Source organism: Euphorbia lathyris, chromosome 2, assembly GCF_963576675.1.
Source record: "Euphorbia lathyris chromosome 2, ddEupLath1.1, whole genome shotgun sequence".
NCBI lineage: Eukaryota > Viridiplantae > Streptophyta > Magnoliopsida > Malpighiales > Euphorbiaceae > Euphorbia > Euphorbia lathyris.
In genome coordinates this window covers 50,330,892-50,353,116 of record NC_088911.1, presented here as the reverse complement: position 1 = coordinate 50,353,116, position 22,225 = coordinate 50,330,892, and the positions used below count along the sequence as shown (strand labels likewise).

The 22,225-nt window shown below is 39.3% G+C and overlaps 2 protein-coding genes and 1 non-coding gene across 3 annotated transcripts; 2 read left to right on the top strand and 1 right to left on the bottom strand.

The window, feature by feature from the left end:
- Positions 1–5,782: 5,782 nt before the first annotated feature.
- LOC136221073 (small nucleolar RNA R71) lies at positions 5,783–5,889 on the top strand. The gene has a single exon (XR_010684864.1). It is a non-coding gene; the product is annotated as a small nucleolar RNA R71 (small nucleolar RNA).
- A 3,211-nt stretch (positions 5,890–9,100) lies between these two features.
- Positions 9,101–11,395, bottom strand: LOC136217355 (uncharacterized). Its single transcript, XM_066003959.1, has 4 exons — positions 11,242–11,395; positions 10,362–10,695; positions 9,669–9,883; positions 9,101–9,562 (listed from the first exon to the last, which is right to left on the bottom strand). The coding sequence occupies exons 1-4, from the start codon at positions 11,278–11,280 to the stop codon at positions 9,320–9,322; spliced, it is 831 nt and encodes a 276-aa protein (XP_065860031.1). The 5' UTR covers positions 11,281–11,395; the 3' UTR covers positions 9,101–9,319.
- A 150-nt stretch (positions 11,396–11,545) lies between these two features.
- LOC136220422 (probable carboxylesterase 12) lies at positions 11,546–12,685 on the top strand. The gene has a single exon (XM_066008242.1). It carries the CDS (start codon positions 11,638–11,640, stop codon positions 12,550–12,552), a length of 915 nt encoding a protein of 304 aa, XP_065864314.1. The 5' UTR covers positions 11,546–11,637; the 3' UTR covers positions 12,553–12,685.
- Positions 12,686–22,225: the final 9,540 nt, after the last annotated feature.

Sequence of the window (22,225 nt, the reverse complement as noted above, 5' to 3'; positions counted from 1 at the left end):
TCGCCAGAATCCTGTAAGCATTCTCCAAATGTCCGAGGATGTCATGTCTCGTCCAGGATGACGTTTGATTGTATCCCTCGGGGGAAAACCAAACCAAGCATGCAACTCGAGATAGCCGAAAGTGAAGATTTCGCCTTCTCGATGAAAACTGAGACGTACTCGTCGTTTATTAGTAAAACGCACGGTACAGAAGAATTCGAGTATCCAGTCGCCTATTATTGGAAATCGCATTTGGGAGAATTTTGTCCACCCTAGGCGCTCCATATAGCGGCTCATGTCATCAGTAATGCCTAATTGGTTGTTAAGGAATTCATCCATATACAACATTCCGGTGAAGAATTTGTAACGGTGATTCCAATAACGTCTACCTTCATCGTGGTTGAAGATAGGAAAAGGTGCCCCATATCGCTTGGATAAGTCTGGGCGTTTGTTGATTGAGGCAGCATTGTGCCTATGTGATTTGTATTTGATAGGCATGGTGCAAAGTTAGTGTAACTTTAGCAAAGAACGGTGTTTTGCGAAGAAAAATCAGAGTTCTGACAAAGATGAAAAAGAATTGTACCAGAACCTGAGACCTTTAGGGTTAATTTATAAGAGTTTAGGATGAAAAGAGGTGTTGTTTTAATTATGAAAAGGTATAAATTGTACCTTTCGGGTAATGAAGAAACTTAATGTTTCAATTGCCAAGAGGTTCGTCGAAAGGGTGAGAGTGTTTCAGGCCTGATAGTGCAGGAAATACGCGTGTCGCGACCGCGAATGGCAAAGCCGCGGTCGCGACACGCTGATTTTCTTGCGAAAATCAGGCATTAAAGCAACCTTCTGATTCACGGTAGAGAATTTAAAAATTCTCGGCATGAACAGAGAAATCCGAATCTACTTAGACAATTCTGAAAAAGAGTATTCTCGGCAGGGAATTTCCAATTCTCGGCAGAGAATTACCTTAAACTACAAAATCAACCTAATTTCCTAAAAATTAAATCTAAAATCATGAAATATAAATATTTTATGTATTTAAATCACAACATAAAGTCATCTAATCATAAAAATGGCATTTTGAAATAAAATAAAATAAAATAAAATAAACAAAATCATAAAAACAATAAAATAAAATAAACTGTGTAAAATAAACTGAGTAATTCATATGTCAGATAATCTTGTTACGAACTCAATTCCTATTTGTGAAATATTTTCGTAATAGATTTTACATCGATTACCATTAACTTTGAATCGAACTCCGTTAGGACCTTCCAGTTTCAAAGAACCATAATTGAATGTTTTGATGACTAAATATGGTCCTAACCATCTGGACTTAAGTTTTTCTGGAAATAAACGAAGTCGTGAATTAAATAACAGCACTTTATCACCAACATTAAAGTGTTTGATTTTAATTTTGGCATCATGCCATTTTTTCACTTTTTCTTTATAAATTTTTGCATTTTCGTAAGGTAGATGACGTAACTCATCTAACTCATTTAAATTGAGCAAACGTTTCTTACCTGCTTGATGTAAGTCAAAGTTTAGTTCTCTAATAGCCCAATAGGCTTTATGTTCTAATTCGAGTGGCAAATGACATGCCTTACCATACACCAAACGATACGGAGTCATTCCTATTGGTGTTTTAAATGCAGTACGGTATGCCCATAACGCATTATTAAGTTTAGAAGACCAATCTTTTCTAGAGGATGAAACAGTTTTCTCGAGAATCCATTTGAGTTCTCTATTTGATATCTCCGCCTGACCATTTGACTGAGGATGGTACGACGTTGATACGCGGTGGCGTACTCCATATTTTTTCATAAGCGTTTCAAAACTCTTGTTTATAAAATGAGTACCGCCATCACTAACGATAACTCTAGGACAACCAAATCTACAAAATATGTCGTCAAGAAAATTAACGACAACCTTAGAATCGCTCGTCGAGGTTGCAACTGCTTCAACCCACTTTGAAACATAATCAACGACAACTAATATGTAAGTTTTACCATTGGAAGGGGGAAAAGGTCCCATGAAATCTATTCCCCACATATCGAAGACTTCAACTTCTAATACGGTTGTGAGGGGCAGCTCATCTTTCCTTCCTAGATTTCCTGTTCTTTGGCACTTATCACAACGAGTAATAAATGAACGGACATCTTTAAACATCGTAGGCCAAAAGAAACCACTTTCAAATATTCTAGCTGCTGTCTTGTTAACTCCATTGTGTCCTCCATAAGAGCTAGAATGACATTCTGACATTATGGATTCAAATTCATTTTCACCAACGCATCTCCTAATTATCCCGTCACCACATGTTTTGAACAAAAAAGGATCTTCCCAAAAGTATTGTTTAATATCGAAGAAAAATTTCTTCCTTTGGTGGGAATTTAATCCTTCCGGAACAATATTGGCTGCGAGGTAATTAGCAATATCTGCATACCAATGTGATATAAAACTTTTCATTTGATAAAGATGTTCATCAGGGAAATCATCTCGTATACCGATAGTTTCACCTATAGGACCGTTTTCATCTTCAAGTCTCGATAGATGATCGGCGACAAGGTTTTCTACTCCCTTTTTGTCTTTAATCTCTATATCAAACTCTTGTAATAATAAAACCCATCTAATTAAACGTGGTTTTGCATCCTTTTTAGCAAATAAATATCTTAATGCTGCATGATCAGTATAAATAATAACTTTCGAACCTAATAAATATGATCTAAACTTGTCACATGCAAAAACTACGGCTAACATTTCTTTTTCTGTTGTGGTGTAGTTTAATTGTGCACCAGACAGTGTGTGACTTGCATAATAAATGACATGAAGTTTCTTATCCTTCCTTTGACCTAAAACACATCCGACAGCTAAGTCACTTGCATCACACATAATTTCAAAGGGTAAATCCCAATCAGGTTTAGCAATAATAGGTGCACTGACTAAAGCAGTTTTCAATGTTTCGAAAGCTTTAACGCATTCTTCATTAAAATCAAAGGTTGAATCTTTCATGAGTAAATTAGTAAGTGGTTTGGAAATTACAGAAAAATTCTAAATAAATCTTCTGTAAAAACCAGCATGTCCTAAGAATGACCTTACTCCCTTAACAGTAGTTGGAGGGGGTAATTTTTCTATTACTGAGGTTTTTGCTCTATCTACTTCTAATCCTTTTTCAGAGATTTTGTGACCTAAAACAATTCCTCCGTCAACCATGAAGTGACATTTTTCCCAGTTTAATACCAAATTTGTTTCTTTACACCTAGACAAAACTTTATCCAAGTTTTCTAGGCATGAATCAAAAGAATCTCCATAAACTGAAAAATCGTCCATAAAAACTTCCATGATATGTTCAATGAAATCATTAAAAATCGCAGTCATACAACGTTGAAATGTTGCAGGTGCGTTACACAGACCAAATGGCATTCTTCTATATGCAAATGTTCCGTAAGGGCATGTGAAGGTTGTTTTATCTTGGTCATCCGGGTAAATGTATATTTGAAAGAATCCGGAGTAACCGTCAAGAAAACAGTAGAAAGCATGACCAGCTATCCTTTCGATCATTTGATCAATGAAAGGAAGAGGAAAATGATCTTTCCTAGTTGCTTTATTTAAATTTCTATAATCTATACAAACCCTCCAACCAGTGGTGGTTCGTGTAGGTATTAATTCTCCTTCTTCATTCCTTACAACTGTTATGCCTCCCTTTTTAGGTACACAATGGATTGGACTAACCCATTCACTATCCGAGATAGGGTAGATGATTCCATTGTCCAGAAGTTTAGTAATCTCATTTTTTACTACTTCTTTCATATTCGGATTTAGGCGTCTTTGCCTATCCGCTTTAGGTGGCTTATCTTCTTCTAAGTGAATTCTATGCATTACAATACTTGGATTAATACCTTTTAAGTCAGAAATTTGCCAACCCATACTTCCTATCCTACTTCTAACAACTTTTTTCAATTTCTCTTCTTGAACTTGTGTCAACTTGTTAGAGATAATTATAGGTAGAGAATCGCCTTCGCCTAAGAAAGCGTACCTCAAATGACTTGGTAATTCTTTAAGTTCTAATTTAGGTGGAACTACAATTGAAGGCGGAACTGGTCCATCTTCTCGAATCAAAGGTTCTGGGTCCTTATCTTCTAGTTCCTCACTCATTATAGGTTCTATTATTTCTTCTTTCTGAACAATGTCATTTACACATTCTTCAATTAAATCAAGTTTCATACAAGCGAAATCTTCCATAGGATATTTCATCGCTTGATTCATATCAAACTCAATCTTATCATCTCCTATTCGTAAAACTACTTTCCCTTCCGACACGTCAACTAGAGCACGTCCCGTGTTCATGAACGGTCTACCAAAGATTAGCGGACAATTTACATCATAAGCAAAATCTAAAATAACGAAATCGGTAGGAAAAATAAATTTGTCAACTTTAACCAAAACATCATCAATTATACCGTATGGTCTTTTAGTGGTTTGATCCGCTAATTGTAAAACCATATTGGTACGTTTGATGTCTTCTTCTAAGCCTAACTTATTGAATATAGATAATGGCATCAAGTTAATGCTTGCTCCTAAATCACAAAGACAACTTGGGAATTCTATATCTCCCAATTTACACGGAATGGTAAAACATCCGGGATCTTTGAGTTTTGTGGGCAAATTGCTTGACACAATCGAACTGCAATCTTCAGTAAGTGAAATGGATGAAATTCCTTCCCAACTGATTTTCTTTGAAATTAAATCTTTGAGGAATTTTCCATAGTTGGGAATTTGCGTAATTGCATCCATAAACGTTAAATTAATATGCAAATTCTTAAGTTTGTCTAAAAATGTTAAAAGTTGTTTATCATAGTCCTTGTTGCGGACTTTGTGTGGAAAAGGTGGTTTGGGTACAAAATTATTTGTACCAAAGTCAATCGGTGCATCTTTTTGTTTTAATGTATCTTCTTTGGGTTTTGGTAAATCAGTTCCAGGTAAAGTCGAATTTTCGGGCATTTCCGGGCCTAAGTAGTTTTTCCCTGAACGAAGAGTGATAGCATTAACATGCTCTTTCGGATTTTCTTCCGTATGGCTTGGAAGACTTCCCTCTTTGCGGGATGGAATTGATTTAGCGAGTTGTCCAATTTGAATCTCCAAATTATGGATGCTAGATGATTGGTTTTTAATAAGCTGATCGAATTTATTTTCGATCCGTTTAAAACCATCGTCGTGATTACTTATTTTTCCGCTCAGCGCATCAATGAATTTGTCGATTTTAGAAGATAAGGTGCTAATCGTATCTCTTGATTGATTTTGATAATTAGTAGTACGATTTTGATTAGCATTAACATTATTATTGTTATTATCTCTCCAGTTAAAGTTAGGATGATTTCTCCATCCAGGATTATATGTATTGGAATAAGGGTTATTAGTTTGGTTTTGCCCTTGGACAAAGTTTACCTGTTCAATTTCACTCATACATTCGTAATCCACATCCGTTTGAATTGGTTGACCATTAGGATCACACGGTGCCATAAACCTATCAATTTTGTGCGACAAGGCAGAAAATTGGGCTTGCAACATCGCTACTGGATCAAGATTCACTATACCTTTAACTGATGATGTTGTTGAGGATGATGGTTTCGCTGATGGTAGGTGTCCACGTTCCGCGGGCCACATACTGCTGTTGATTGCCATTTCCTCCAAAAGTTCTCTTGCTTGGGCAGATGTTTTCTTCATGAATAACCCTCCAGACATAGCGTCCAATGAACCTCTAGTTGTAGGATTTAGTCCATTATAAAATGTTTGCATTAAAAGTTCAGCGGGCAATTGGTGGTGTGGGCATAAACGTTGAAGTTCTTTAAAACGTTCCCAAGCCTCATAAAGAGTTTCATTATCATTTTGAGAAAAAGATGTTAACTCTTTAATGACTCTTGCGGTTTTTGCTAAAGGAAATTTTTTTGATAAAAATGCTTGGGCTAATTGCTCCCAAGTCTCAATTGATGCGGCTGGCATAGAAGTCAACCACTCTTTGGCTCGATCCTTCAAAGTAAAAGGAAAAAGGCGAAGATTGATTGCTTCCGCAGTCACATTTGGTATTTTAAAAGTGTCACAAATTTCCAAGAAATTTGTCAAATGGGTGTTAGGATTTTCGTTAAGTAACCCGTAAAACGTTACATTATTTTGCAACATATTAAGCAACGCAGGCTTAATTTCAAATTGATTTGCATTGATTTGGGGTCTAACTATACTGTTTGTTACACCGGCCACTCCTGGCCTAGCGTAATCCATAAGTGTGGCCATTACTTCTGGCTCGGTAATTTTAGTTTTTATTGGGGTTTTGTTTTTCTTTTTCTTTTCTCTCTTGTTCTTTTTAAGAGTTCTTTCAATTTCTGGGTCAATAGGATCTGGTGACGTGCCCGAACTTCGAGAACTGCGCATGAACTTGAAATTTCGCACGAACAGAAACTACCTACAAAACAGAATTTGAAAAAAAATATGTTAGTAAGTGTAAATGAATAAAATATAAAAGTTTGAATAAGTATGAATAAACCTAGATTCGTAATAAAACACGAAAAATTTAAAATTTTGTCAAAAAAATTTTGGCGTTTCCCCGGCAACGGCGCCAAAAACTTGTTGAGCGATTTCCGCAAGTGCACGGTATACGCTTGTAGTAATAAAAGATATCGATCCCACAGGGAACGCTTTTTTTAAACAAAACTTATTTATAATCGGTTAAATTTACTTTAAGGTTTATAATATGAAAAAATCGTTTAATCGGTTTTGGTTTTGAAATTGCTAGAACGAGAATTAGATTAGAATATGAAGATGTTAGAAAATATCTGACTTAAGAATGAATTTGCAAAACAGGAACGTTTTAGTACTTTAGAAAAGTAAACAAGTATTTTTGTTTGCATTAAGCAAAGAAACAACTTTAAACTTTGTACGAATTATAAAGATGAAATAAATGACGGAACCTCTAATTATTTGGCTTTGAACGCGACAAAACCCTTATCCGGGATAATTGCCCTTAACCAAATTAAAACTCTACCGAGATAATAATTTGCCTAAGTGTTCAACAAAGTTTCCTTGTAAAGATTTTGGATTAAATACGTTTTAATGAAAACACCAGCAGTCACTTTAGTGGATTGGTTACCATAAGTGCTGCATAAAAATCTATCGAATAGAACGGACTTTATTAGATGAAATATAAATTGATACAAGTTTACAGAGAACATGGAGCATTGAATTCTTCGACGGCGTGCAAGTGAACGGGTTGTCAATCCTTTCCTTGGGTTTCGTTCGAGTTTGTCAGGCTCAGGGGTGAATCCTCTACTCAATCTTCTCGCTGAATCTTCGTAATAGAGACTGGGTCGGTCCACTACCAAAATAAAAACTAAACTGGAACAATGTCTAAACGCTACTGAATTTGTTATTATTTTGTAAACAATGTGTGTACATCATATTGCTTTTGAACAGAATCTAAATCTAACTTCTGAATCACTTGATTCGGAACTTCTGCATAAATTCTACACTAATCTCTTTCTTCTACACATATAACATTATATCATTTTTTCAACTCTCCATCAACTCTTTATTTATAGATGTTGAAGAGTCTTGATCGAAGTGTCGTGTCCGTTGTGAAGAGACGTATCAGTTGTGAAAGGACGTATCCGTTGTGAAAGGACGTCTTTATCCACGCGAACGAACACGTTTCGTCGAAAACGAAAGTGTGTAACATGCTTCTAAAATCTCCTGCTCGTACCGAGATTTATCAAATTCACTACCGAGAATGGGGGAGCATCAAATGCACTTCAGACGAAGGGGAAAAGTGACTGACGACGCGTGTCGCGACCGTGAAAAGGGAAAGCCGCGGTCGCGGCACGGAGCATTTTTTGTTTTTCAGCCCTCGTTCGTGTCCTCGACTTGGCGTTATTAATTTTCATCGTCTTCGACTCCTTTTGTAGGGTTTTTCTTCTATTTTCGAGCTCTTTTTACTCCTATTTGGATTTTACCAAATATTTATGTACCTTGCATGAAAGAAACATATTCGAAAGTAAAAGCTTTCTAAATAGGTATAAATAGCATAAATTCGTAGCAATATTGATGTAATTATTGATGATATTATAGGTGTATTTTGGGCTTAACAGTCTACAACAAAAAATCAGCTCGCCAGACGCCACGCATCCATAAACTCATCCATCTCCCTCTTAATGCGTGGAATATCCTCGTCAGATCGGTGGGTAGTCGATAGTTGGGTGACACGCCACAACCAGCTTATCCACTGTAAAAAAATAAAAAAAGTAACAAATAAATATTAAAAATTAAACATATATAAACTAATACTAAATAATAATAAACTTACAAATTCGCTGTTGGCGCGAGCATGCTGTACCGGTCCAGCCTGTGGTGCATGAAGGAGATGGGGATGCGAATATCGCCTATACCAATCCATATAAGCAGGATCACAGGCAGTCAGATCGTATCCAACTGGTCGGCATCTCCTCCGATCAATGCCCCGAACCGATGGAAATCTCCGCCATGTGTCCTCAACTGTGACTAAGGAATGCGTGAGCCTGCACGATAACGACTTCCATGGTCGTACTGCTTTATCAGGTCTAATACGCTCAGCTGGGATAGGCTGAGTATATCTGACCTGTCGCAGCGCTCGATCGGGCATATACGGCTCGACGATGTCTCTACACCGTATCCAACCGACGTAGGACACTCGAAGCCGATCATCATCGGCGACAGGACCATAAGGCAACCACGTCACCTGGAAAAAAGTAATACTCAATAAAAAAATAATAATATACTATAAATAATACTTAAATAAATTCTAAAATTTTATAAAATACCTCTGCCGCCGTCATACGATCCAGCTGCCCGCGAAAGGTATCTAGTCGGGCGGTCGTCTTGCCTGGTACCCCGACCTCCCATCTCAGTGCACGGGCATGGCCAGCTGGGATCAAGTGAGCTCCTCTATGTGGCCGGAAAACCGGAAAATACTCATATATCCATGCCTGCAGTAGGGTCAAACATCCGCATATACCTGAACAGTCTCCTCTGCTCGCTATCCCCAGCTGCCGGTACAACATGGCTAGTGTAGCAGACCCCCATGATAGTCCAGCTGCCCTGCTGACACCGCTGTAAACCTCATGAAGATGGGCCGGCCTAATCCTATCTCCACTCTTGTCAACAAACAGAGTGGATCCAAGCATAAGCCACATCCACGCTGTGGCCCGAGTAGCGTCATCCCTACCCTCAGCGAGAAGCCCCTGTACAGCCCCAACAAATACACCTCCACCTGCCCATAAATGACTAGTCGGCAACAGAAGCTCAGCCTGACTCACCCCAAACATCATCATGCACATGGCATGAAGCGAGTCAGTAGGGGGAGACTCGGACACCATCGGACCGTCGATCGGGATCCGAGAATCTGCCACACATCATGCAGCTGGATAGTCATCTCCCCGAACGGCATGTGGAAGGAGTTCGTATCAGGCTGCCACCGCTCCACGAACGCAGTCAACAGCGGAGTGTCGAGGTTCCTGAACATGGCATGTGGAAGGTGAGACAAACCAGTCCTCTCGATCATCTCCCTCAGCTGTAAAATGACACATATACAATTTATACAATTACTGAATGTTTTTTATGTTTATAGTTAAAAAATACAAATTACAATAAATGTTGATACACTATATTATTCTTACCTCGGCTGACGCACCAGACAACCACTGACACAAATCTCGGCATGTTGCTGATCTGTTGTAGCATGTCAGAAACGACCGAATCTCTCCTCCCAACATCCGTGAGGCAACATGTCCTAGAAAACTAGGAATCACGGAACCATCAACGGGACCACCATCAACCGGTGCAGTAACTACCCAGCTCTCGTCCTCACTAGCTTTGGGACGTTTGCTTGTCCCTGATAATTATAAAATTATACTAAATTATACTAAAAAATTATATTAATTTATACTAAAATTATACTAAAAATACTAAATTATACTAAAATTATACTAGATTATACTAAATTATACTAAAAAAATACTAAAAAATTATACTAAAAAATACTAAATTATACTAAAATTATACTAAAAAATACTAAATTATACTAAATTATACTAAAAAATACTAAAAAATACTAAATTATACTAAAATTATACTAGATTATACTAAATTATACTAAAAAAATACTAAAAAATTATACTAAAAAATACTAAATTATACTAAAAGTATACTAAAAAATACTAAAAAATACTAAATTATACTAAAATTATACTAGATTATACTAAATTCTACTAAAAAATACTAAAAAATTATACTAAAAAAATACTAAATTATACTAAAATTATACTAAATAATATTAAAAAATACTAAAATACATGTACTCGCAAAACGACCTCTTACGCGCTGGGTCGGCTGTCTCCCCGGGGTCGGCTGCTCATCGCTCTCCTCAACCTCGCGATCATGTGCAACAGCGGACTGTCGCACTGTCCGGGCTGCCACATCCAGGTAGTCCTGAAAAGAATCGCTATCGGGCTCTCTGTCATCAATATCGGGCTGCTGCACAATCGATCCCCTCCTCAACTGGTCAGTCGCAGCCTCTCTCAGCCTACGACTAGATACATCTATACCACGCAATCTCGTTTGGCGTGGTGTATCATCCTCGTCGTTCATATCTAGACGACGAGCAAATGACGGGATGGATTTTCCACCCCTAGTAAGCCGCTCCGTCTACATAAAAAATTACACTAAATTAAGAAAATTTTGCTAAAATACTACTAAATTAATAAAATTGTAAATAATTGTAAATATACTATAATTATAAAATTATACTAAAGTTTTAATCAATTTATACTAAATTTATAAAATTACCCTAAATTAATAAAATTGTAAAAATCATGCTAATACTATACTAAAATTAAACAAAAATTAATAAAATTTTAAATAATATAAATTTTTATTAAAAATCCACGTGGACGTAAGGGAATCACGCCCTAATCACTGGTAGGGCGTATGAGTATCACGCCCTACCAATGGTGCGGGCGTGATAGCACCACGCCCTCCCAGCGGTTCGGGCGTATGAGTATCACGCCCTACCGTTAGTGAGGGCATATGGCTATCACGCCCTCACCATTGTTAGGGCGTGATGCTCATACGCCCGAACCGCAGGTCGGGCGTGATACTCATACGCCCGACCTGCGATTCCGGCAAATTTTTACAAACCCACACAGATTCTTTTTTAGCTCAAAATCAACGAAATAAAGCGGTGAATCTTACCACTTTATCTTTTCCTTTACGTCTTCTGTCGCCATCCATGATTCGGTTCACTGTGTTGTCCGGATTTGAGCAAAAATCGTTTAGGGTTCTTGAGAGGTTTTGGATTTTTTGAAATTTAATATAAAGGGTAGTTCGGTCAATTCTAGGGGCTAGAGGTGAGAATTAGTGGCTAGGTTTAGTAATTTTTTTTTTTTTTTTTTTTTTTTTTCGGTTAATTGATGATGTCTCTCTCGGACTTCACACACCTTTGACTTGTGACTGTTAGTTGTAGCGGAATAAATGGTGTCTTTCACAGAAAAAAAGGTGGATACAAAATCACCAATCTATTTCCCATTAATATAACTCTCCACCACGGTACTTTCCTTCATCACTCAGCTTCTATTTTCCTTCTCTCCAATGGCAATGGCATCAGCAGATAATGAACTTACTCACGACTTCAGGTTCTTTAAGGTCTACAAAGATGGCCGTATCGACATGAAAATCACATATTCTGAAACTATCCCACCCTCCGACGACCCCGCCACCGGTGTCCGCTGCAAAGACGTCACCATATCTACTGAACCCCAAGTCTCCGTCCGAATTTTCTTGCCAAAACTCCATAATCTAGACCAGAAAATCCCTCTTTTATTTTACATCCATGGCGGTGGTTTTTCCATTATGTCTGCCTCTTCCCCTCAGTACGACAGTTACTGCAAATCCCTAGCTGCTGAGTCCAATTTCATGATCGTCTCCGTCGAGTACGGTCTCTTCCCGACCCGGCCCATACCGGCATGCTATGATGATTCCTGGGCGGCGCTCCAATGGGTGGCTTCTCATGTTAATGGGAGTGGACCGGAGAAATGGTTGAACGATCATGCTGATTTTGAGAAAGTATTCGTTGGTGGGGATAGTGCAGGAGGTAACATATCGCATACTTTGGCGTATCGGGTTGGGGCAATCGGGTTACCCGCCGGAGTGAAATTGGTTGGGGCGATTTTGGTGCATCCTTATTTTGGGGGAAGTGAAGATGATCATATGTGGCTTTATATGTGTCCCAGCGGTAGCGGATTGGATGATCCTAGAATGAACCCACCTCTCGAAGATATTGCTAAGCTTGGGTGCGAGAAACTTTTGATTTTCGTGGCGGAGAAAGATCATCTAAATATGCCAGGCAAGAATTACTTTGATAAGTTGAAGAAAAGTGGGTGGAAAGGAAGTTGTGAGCTTGTTGAGAATGAAAAGGAAGAGCACTGCTTCCATTTGCTTAGACCCAACTGTAACGATGCTGTCGAGTTGCAGAAAAAGATTGTTTCTTTTCTGAAACAAGACTAGTTTGATCTCAGCTACTCTGTGTTGTATGATCTTGGTTTCCAAGTGCTCAAATAAATAAAACCTCTACTATTTTGTGATTCATGATCCATGGATTTCTCTATCTTTAGTTGCTGTTAAATTTAGATTGATAAAAGTATCCAGCGTTCGTTCTTACTGTCTAATTGCAATTGTCCAATATTTATTTATTTTTAGAAAGAATCCTAGAGGAATTACATCAGGTCATTACAAAGTACAACAATATTTGAAATAGCAATAGGGTATCTTCTAGAAAGATTTGAGGAAATTGAAAGGTATGAGCCCCACTTGCCCATTGAGTGAGCAGCTAAGTTTGCCCCTCTATTTTTATAATCAAAATTTAAAGTGCTGAAATTGGGCTAATTACAAATCTAGCGCAATTGAAAGGTTCATTTACATATCTAACCCACTTTGCTTCTATCTTACCAAATTAGACACTTTCATCCATTTTGGACAAAATTACCCTTAGTTCTTTTCGATCGATCCATCTGCTCCTGCTCCTTCTTCCGCTTCTTCTTCTTCTTCTTCAGTTCATCTTCTTCAATTTCTGATACGAATCGTTATCAATTTTTGAGATTATTGAAGTATTATGTTCAATTTTCCGTAGAAATTGTATGTTTTTAACTTATTGATAGGGACATTTTGTCTCTATCTTTTAGCGTGAATTACGGTCTAATTATGGGCTAAATAAGTGAGTTTAGTTACAAAAATAGTGTGTTTTGATAAAATAACAAAATAAAAATAAATTGTATGCTTTTGATTTGTTTTCTTTGTTTTCAGCTAAATTCGGAGAAATAAACGTCAAACTAACTCGGCCGTCGAGAATTGTATTTCGCAGGTGCAAGTAAAGGAGTAAAATCCACCACTCACGCGGGGCGTCCCTATCAGTACGCGGGACGTACAGGAGATAATTCTTCAAATAAAGTTTCAGGAGCTTATTTGCGCGGGGGCGTGCCCCTTGCCACGCGGAGCGTATCCCGAACCACGCGAGCCGCCAAAGGCATAAATCAAGCAATTAACTTCAGAAGCTCAATCACGCGGGGCGCACTCCAACATACGCGGGGCGTGGCTATGAGAAAACAGTCTGAATCTGAACCACGCGTAGTCAATTATCACGGAGTGGGCACCTACGCGGGGCGCCTGCCGGTCCACGCGGGGCGTGTGCGTGACATCAGGCCTGAATCTGAACCACACACAGTCAATTATCAACGAAATAGGTCATCTACGCGGGGCGTGTACCTGGCTACGCGGGGCGTGGTCCGAATTACAAGATTGAACCTGATCCTTTTGCAGAAATTGTCAACGGAATGGGCACCCACGCGGGGCGCCTGCCTTGCCACGCGGGGCGTGCTCTAGGAAAATTCAGAAATCATGTAACTTGTGTTTTTACAATTCTACCCCCAAGTTTGTGTATATGTAGGAGTGATTAGCACTCATTTTATTCATTCAGATTTTACATAGCAGAACTCTATCACCTTGAGAGCTTGTTCGTGTATTTCGTTACTCCGTAAAAGTTCCGTTCCATCCTCGTTCACCAAGCTCGAGAGTTCCACCTCCAAGACCTAAGAGACGGTCTTGAGTCCGGTTAGCTAGTTCCGAGGGCTGATTCTTCCCTTTCCACTTGCTAATTAGCTTGTACTCTTCCTATGTACTAGGCTTGGTTGTATTCCGTATTTACGCTTTCCATATTTATAATATATGATTTACAATTTCCGTTTCTCTATACGTGTTGATGTTTGCTACTTGTTTTGATATTTGTAATTGATTATTGTGTAGGGGAACGCGATTTCCGACGCCATTCGGACTATCTTTAGGGATTCACATAGGTGTTGCCTTACCGGAAGTGACGCACCGGAAACCGTAGGAATTGACAAGCCACGAAACTTACGGGCCCTAGTTTCTAATCCCCAGCATTAGACACGTCTTGACTAGGAACCACGTAGTCTAAGTACTTCATGGGTCGGTCGAACTACACGTAGTCGTCATTGTAAGAGTAAATCATCAACCGTATGTTCGGAGTCATTGTTTATCATACTTATAACTTATCGCCATCCGCATCACTTCGTAGAGTTTTCATTATATAAATCTGTCTCACTAATAGTTTAGGAGTAGCTTATAGTTGTCACATATCCACTAAAGTATTCACCGCTTAGATAACGTGTAAAACCGAGTAGTTTAATACTTGTAGTTATAAATCCCGTGGATTCGATACCCGGTCTTAACCGGATTATTACTTGATACGACGGGGTACACTTGCCCCTACGTTTTAGCATCTAGTAGAGTCAAAGCATTTAGAAGGAGCACATCCTTAGCCCTAGCACACACTTATCATTATACTTTACCACTCTACCGGATACGCATCAAGTTTTTAGCGCCGTTGCCGGGGATTTATAATTTCTTGCAATATTAGCCCAAAACGTTTTGTTGTTAGTCTAAGCATTATCTTTGTATAAATTGTTTATATACACTTTTACTAACAATATTCTTTCTTGTTCATAATTTCTTTATTTCTTTAGTTTATGCACACCCGATCTCGGAGTAATACTCTCGTTCCTATTGATTTCGAGATTGAACAAACTCTTTGTAGGATTCAGAGAGAAAAGATGGCCAACGTCAACAATGAAACCAACCCACCGGTGATCAATGTGCCGAATGGAGGAGGAAACGACACCCGGACAATGAGGGAGATCCTAGCTCCGCATCGACCACAAAATCGCAACGGAATCGTCGCCCCCGCCATCCCGGCCAACACATATGAGATAAAGACTAGCATGATCCAATTGATCCAACAACTCGGTCAATTCGGAGGAGAACTTCATGAGAACCCTAATGAACACCTTGATAAATTTCTTATGTGTGCCGATACTTCTCGGCAAAATGGTGTCCCGGTTGAGGCCGTACGTCTAAAACTTTTTCCTTTCTCTTTGACAGGCCAAGCGTTGGAATGGTTGCACTCTTTGGAAGTCGAAACCATTACATCATGGGTCGAGCTCGAAAAGGAGTTCCTCTCCTATTACTTTCCCCCTTCCAAGACGGTGAAGTTGCGCAATGATATCACTTCCTTTCGGCAACTCGAGTACGAAGCTCTTCATGCGGCTTGGGCGAGATTCCGAAAATTGCTTCGAAGTTGCCCACACCACGACATCCCTAAGCACGATCTTGTAAGTACTTTTTGTTGGTCCCGTGTGATTAGTTCCAAGGGGGGTTAGGAACTAATATAACTTTTTTGCTTTAATTACGCTGACTTAATTCAATTCTTTGAGTTTCACAACTCAGCTTTGGTCAGCGCGGCCGAGTGAGGCGTAAGACGGCTTTAGTCAGATACTGACTAGAACTGTTTTACTTGTGAGTTGGGAAATGACACTTTTGTGGTCAGCTTCCAACTCAACACTCTGATTTACTCAGTGTCAGCTTAAAAAATTTATATACTGAGTAAATATAGCAAGCAACACATACAGATATATATTTGAAAGAGAGTTAGAGATTACTCAGCACGACTTATCCTGGTTCGGCCTCTCCGCCTACGTCCAGTCCCCAGAATCCCTCCGGGCTTTTTAAATCCAATACTGAGCTCTTTAAAGGTAGAGCACAAACCGTTTACAAGGCAGTTGAATATGCAAGAGTACCGTCCTCTATTCGTCTACTCAACTCCTACTAAGTGCTATAACCGAACACCTAGATTTCTCTACCACCGAGTACTTAACACCGAGTACTCAGCACACTCTCTCAATTCAACAATTGATACAAAATTGTTCTTTCTCAGACAAAGAACACTTTAGATGATTACAAAAAAAATCACTCTAGCATTTACACAGATATGGAAGTTTGGTGTAAGATCTTTTTCTTGTTTTGATGTGCTTTGTATGTATGATTTTCTTCTTTTGTATTTCAGCAATCGGCAAAGGATCCAAGAAGTGTACTTGTCCTTTTATAGTTGAAGTCTGAAGCCAAATGATTTGAATCTGGAATTATCCGTTGGATTCAAACGACTCTTTCAGGCGACATGTTCTGGTCAACTTCAGATTTGCAGGCCAATCCTGTCGTCTGAATTCCACAATCGTGAGGTTTGTCTTTTTCTCGCAGGTTTCGTCTTCTTGCGCCAGTTTGTCTTTTAGCTAACGAACAGTTGACCCATGCATCTCGAAATTGTATCCATGCATAATTCCAAAGCTTCTGAATTGGTGCAGACAGTTATCGGATCTTGTCTTTTAGCAAACGGATCATTCGTGCTGTCCTGAAGATCACTCAGCTTGACTTTGATAGACGTTGTCTATGATTGTTGCCAATTCTGATACTGAGTTCTCTTTTACTCAGCTTCCATGGTCAGCTTCATTTTGCAAGATATAGTTCCCAAGAAGACTTCTGTACTTTTGATATTGAGTTGCGTTTCACTCAGCTTCATTGCTTAGCTTGATCTTTAAGCTTCTGTTCAGAACATGACTTATCTTCTATTACGCTGAGTTGCACTTCACTCAGCTTGTGCTGTGTTCTCATGCTGACTTCGTCTTGTCTTACTTTTTATTTCTATTTTTATTAATACTCATCATTGAACAAACATATTAGTACAATTAAATCAAAGCACTTAAATTTAATTGTCCCTTAATCATGGATTAAGGCTCTGTTCTTTATCGCTGAAAAAAAACTGAACTGAACTGAATTGAACTGAACTGAATTGAACTGAACTGAACTGAATTGAATTGAACTGAACTGAACTGAACTGAACTGAATACTGCTGAATACTGAACTGAATTTAACTGAATACTGAACTTAACTGAATGCTACTGAACTTAACTGAATGCTACCAAACTTAACCGAACTTAACAATAATGATGATATTAGACTTTAAAATAATTTTCATGATAATATTGGACATTAATGAACCTATAATAATAATAATGGTTCTAATAAATTTAATAATATCAATAATAAATAAATATATTATTAAAGATAAAACTAAATTGAATATCAAATAAAAGCCCGGGATGATAAAATCTTGGCTCGATAAAAGCCTATGAAATTAAATAAAAATAAGTCTAATTTAAATTAAAAATACAAATTACATACAAACACAAATTTATATATAATTTAAAGCCTATGAAATTAAATATAAATCTTCATATGAATACAAACTCTTAACTTTTTATTTTAATTAAGGGTTAAAGTGCAAAAATAACGTTTTGGGTCAGAAGTAATTTTACCTCTAACGTCTAAAATGGTGGAATTTTATCCCTAACATTGATAAATTGGATAAATTTGAGAAATAATTCATAATATGGATGCAATTCCTAATTTTTAAATATGGATGCATACTTTAGTTTTATTTATTTTTATTAAACCATATATACTTTAATAAACTATCATTTCTTGACTTTTATCTAATTTATAGATAATGATAAACTATAAATAATAATAATAAATAATAATAATTATTATAATAAATTATATATAAATAATGATAATATAATAAATAATGATAAATTACTGAATACTGAAACTGAATGCTGAAACTCGATGCTGAAACTGAATGTTGAAACTGAATGCTGAACTGAACTGAACTGAACTGAATTGAATTGAACTGAACTGAACTGATTGTTACTGAAATTAAGTGATAAAGAACAGGGCCTAACTTAAATAATTTTGTCAAATCAAAATCATGTGGAAAGGTGTTTCAACACTTTTTATCATGGTTTAATGCCTACTAATCGTGCTACCGTGGATTCCGCAGCAGGTGGGGACCTGTTCAGGAAATCAGCAAGCGAAGCATATGAGCTCATCCATGAGCTCGCGAGAAAAAGCGTTCAATGGCAAGAGGATCAGCTTACCGGACCCCCGAGACATCAAGCGTTCGCCATGGAAAAGGAGGCTCCAAAGGGTTCCATGGTTGAGATGAACAAGAAACTTGACGCTTTAATAACACAATTGAGCCTCAACAAAGATGCACAGGTCCTGATGTGCAACCATTGTGGTGGTGATCACGACGGAAGAAATTGCAACCCCGGCACCCCTTTTGTCCGTGATCCCGAGAACGTAAGTTACGTAGGAGGTAACCAAAGGTACAATTCTAACTCAAACTCCTACCCTAACCACCACAATAATAATGATAACGGGTGGAGACCTCGATACCAACATCTAAATCTGTCATACGGTAATAACAATAACGTGTTGAGGCCCCCACCTGAGTTCCACTAAGAATATAGGGAGCACGGGCTAGGGCAATCCCAAAATGCCCCCGCCGGTCGGAATGCCCAACCTCCCAACAACGTGCAAGGCCAATCGGTAACTTCCTTGTTAAAGGACATTCTAACCCGTCTTGCTGACAATGAAGCGTTTTGCAGGGATTTGAGTCACCAAGTGGCTCATTTAAACCGACAACAACAAGAGAGACAACTAGGAGCTCTCCCGACCAATACCGAGCAAAACCTACGGGCTAAGAATAGAGAATCCGGGCAAGCAATAACCCTCCTCAACAGTCACAGATCGGGTCCATCGGGCTCCAGTTTGGATATCTTGCAATAGGCGCATCCACCGAGAAAGTCGAGCTACTCTGACTCTAAACGTAGCCCCAGTTTGCATTTCTCAAACCCGTTGTTTATATGTATTATATCCGTTTTTCATCTTATTTTTATTTTCTTTCTTTTTCTTTGTATGCGTTAAAAAAAACCCACGAAAAAACAAATCCTTCACTAATCCAAACCGCGTCCTCGGTCACACCAAGTCAAAGGCCGAATAAAAAGGCCACGCGGGGCGTGCCCCTTCTACGCCCCGCGTGTCCTCGGGGAGTTGCTAGTTGTAACTCCCCATAACAGCTTTCTCTCCTCCCCAAACATCTTTTCCCACTTCCACACTCCACCTCCTCTCACATCCAATCACCCATAGTCTTTTCAAATTCAAATTTCTTTAACTTCCCTCTCCATTAATTTTGCCTTTAACCACCCTCTTAATTACCCTTTAAAAACCATAACAACATTAACCACCAATTAAAATCCATAAAAATTCAAAATATCTTTGAAAAAACCGAAAAATGTTTCCACTTCTGTCTTCTACGCGGGGCGTACCCCCATGCACGCCCCGCGTCCTACCCATTCTCCCCCTTATTTTGGCCAGGAGGAATGGCACGCGCAGCGTGCTCCCCTGCACGCCTCACGTGCCTTGCCATTTTTTGCACCGAATAAGATCAGGAGGTGGGATACGCGTGGCGTGGCCCCTTCACGCCCCGCGTACCCCCTTGGGAATCCGAGAATCATTTGGATTTCCACCTTCCCCATATATATACTCCTCCCTTTTTCCTCACCTCCTCCCTTCCACTCACTCTAACTTCCCAAATTCCATCCTACTCTCACTCCCTCTTTCACCATGACAAGAAGCAAGAGACCCGCTAATGACCGTCCTCCGCGGTCCACTCGTGCACGTTCTTCTCGTGCCCACCAACACCAATCACCACCACCACCCGAACGGGAAGAAACACCACCACTAACCCGCCAATACAATGCTCCATTTCACCTTCTCACTGAAGCGGAGGTGGTCCAATACCACACCGTCTCCTCTTCCACCGTCATGGCCCTCCCGTATATCAACCTCAGTGCTCTCGACCACTACAAGGTTGGTCGTGCTTTCGAAGACCGCCTTCGCGCCCTTGGTTGGCATGACCATTTTAGTGCGCGCCATCACGTGTACCCATCATTGGTTCAGGAATTCTAAACTACCATTGTTTCTAATGGTGTCCCCGGTGCCGCCCTCATCACCTTCCGCCTTCACAACCATCCCCACTCCATTGACACGGCCTGGATCCGCACGCATTTCACTAAGCAAACGGATTCTGGCACCGCCCATTGGCCCTCCGATGACGCTGCCCGCGAATTCTGGGCCTCCATCACCGGCTTGGACACCTATTATGTCTCCAACCTCCACCCGGGTAGCATCCGCGACCCCATCCTTTACCTCCTCCACCGCTTCATCAGCTATTATTTTACGGGGAAGTCCGAGTCCAACAAGGTCAACAAGCTTGAGCTTCTGGCTCTATATTGTTCCGTGAACGGCCTCACATTCGACCTCTCCTTCCTTGTTGCCACTATGCTCCACCAAATGCCAACACGGAGGCGTGCCAAACTGGGCTCGGGCACCTAGTCACTGTTTTTGCCACCTCAGCTCTTGGCTCCGCCGTCCTTGAGCGCCTTCGCCATTTAGAAGCCCGCCCCTTGGACAAAAACGCCTTCAAATCCCTCAAACGCCGTGCCTCCGGCCCGGGTGAGAGTTCGAGGGCGTGCGAGCAACAAGCGGAGGACGGGTGGGACTCCGACCTCGAACTCAACTTTATCCCACCCTCTAACCACGACTTCAACTCCATCTATGCCCGGTTGGATATTTTGGAGGGAAACCAACGACGCGATCGGGCCCACTTCGACTCCCGGTTCGACGCCTTGAATGCTCGCTTCGACGCTTCCGAGGCCTAAAGGCAAGCAGACCGGGCTAACTTCAACGCATTTACCCACACCTTCTTCACCCACTTTAACATACACGGCCATCCCCCTCCGCCTCCACCTTAGTTTCTCCTTGTTTTTTGTTTTTATGTGTTTATCATTTTCGTATTTTTCCGTTTTCGTTTTTTTTTCTGTTGTGTTTTCGTTATCTTTTGTGTTTTTTTTAGGGATAAGTACAAAAAAAATGCTTGTGGTATACCGGTTTTGCGAACTGGAACCTGTGGTTTTTTTTTTACAAACTCAGGTCTATGCTACACGCCGTTAGCAAACAGAGGGTAAATTGACTAACGGTGTTAAAATTCAAAAAGAAAAGAGTTAATTTGGTCCTTATATTTATTTATTTTATAAATTAACCCCCCTAATTATCTAATTATCACAAATAAACCTCAAAATCAAAAATAAAAATCAAAAATACCTTCTTCTTCTTCTTCTTCTTCCATTAATCTTCTTCTTCTTCTTCCATTAATCTTCTTCTTCTTCCATTAATCTTCCATTAATCTTCTTCTTCTTCCATTAACTTCTTCTTCTTCTTCTTCCATTAATACCTTCTTCTTCTTCCTCTCTCTCTTCTCTTCTTCTATTTTTTCTTTTTTTTTCGATTCCAGATTTCTGGATCCAGAAATTCCAGATTTTCGATTTCGAAAATCTGGAATCGAAAAAAAAAAGAAAAAATAGAAGAAGAGAAGAGAGAGAGGAAGAAGAAGAAGAAGAAGAAGAAGAAGAAAAAGGTATTAATGGAAGAAGAAGAAGAAGAAGAAGAAGGTATTTTTTATTTTTATTTTTGATTTTGGAGTTTATTTGTGATAATTAGATAATTAGGGGGGTTAATTTATAAAATAAATAAATATAAGGACCAAATTAACTCTTTTTTTTTTTAATTTTAACACCGTTAGTCAATTTACCCTCTGTTTGCTAACGGCGTGTAGCACAGACCTGAGTTTGTAAAAAAAAAACCACAGGTCCCAGTTCGCAAAACCGGTATACCACAGGCATTTTTTTTGTACTTATCCCTTTTTTTATTGTACTTTCTTTTATTTTAATTAATATTTCCCTTTCTTATGCTCTCTCTTTGTGTTTTGTTTCGTTTATTTTCCATTTCCGTGTTCGTTATTTCTGTTTTTGCGTGAGTTAATAATGTTCACGCGGAGCGTCCCCTTTGTGCGCCCCACGTGCCCACCTTC

What these genes read in the sequence shown, in the direction of transcription:
- LOC136217355 (XM_066003959.1), bottom strand. Translation starts at nt 11,280, where the DNA reads ATGGATGGCGACAGAAGACGTAAAGGAAAAGATAAAGTG. An exon ending in GTAAAGGAAAAGATAAAGTG is followed by an intron (nt 10,696 to 11,241) that starts GTAAGATTCACC and finishes TTTTTTATGTAG; the next exon opens with ACGGAGCGGCTTACTAGGGG. An exon ending in GCCGACCCAGCGCGTAAGAG is followed by an intron (nt 9,884 to 10,361) that starts GTCGTTTTGCGA and finishes TATAATTATCAG; the next exon opens with GGACAAGCAAACGTCCCAAA.
- LOC136220422 (XM_066008242.1), top strand. Translation starts at nt 11,638, where the DNA reads ATGGCAATGGCATCAGCAGATAATGAACTTACTCACGACTTCAGGTTC.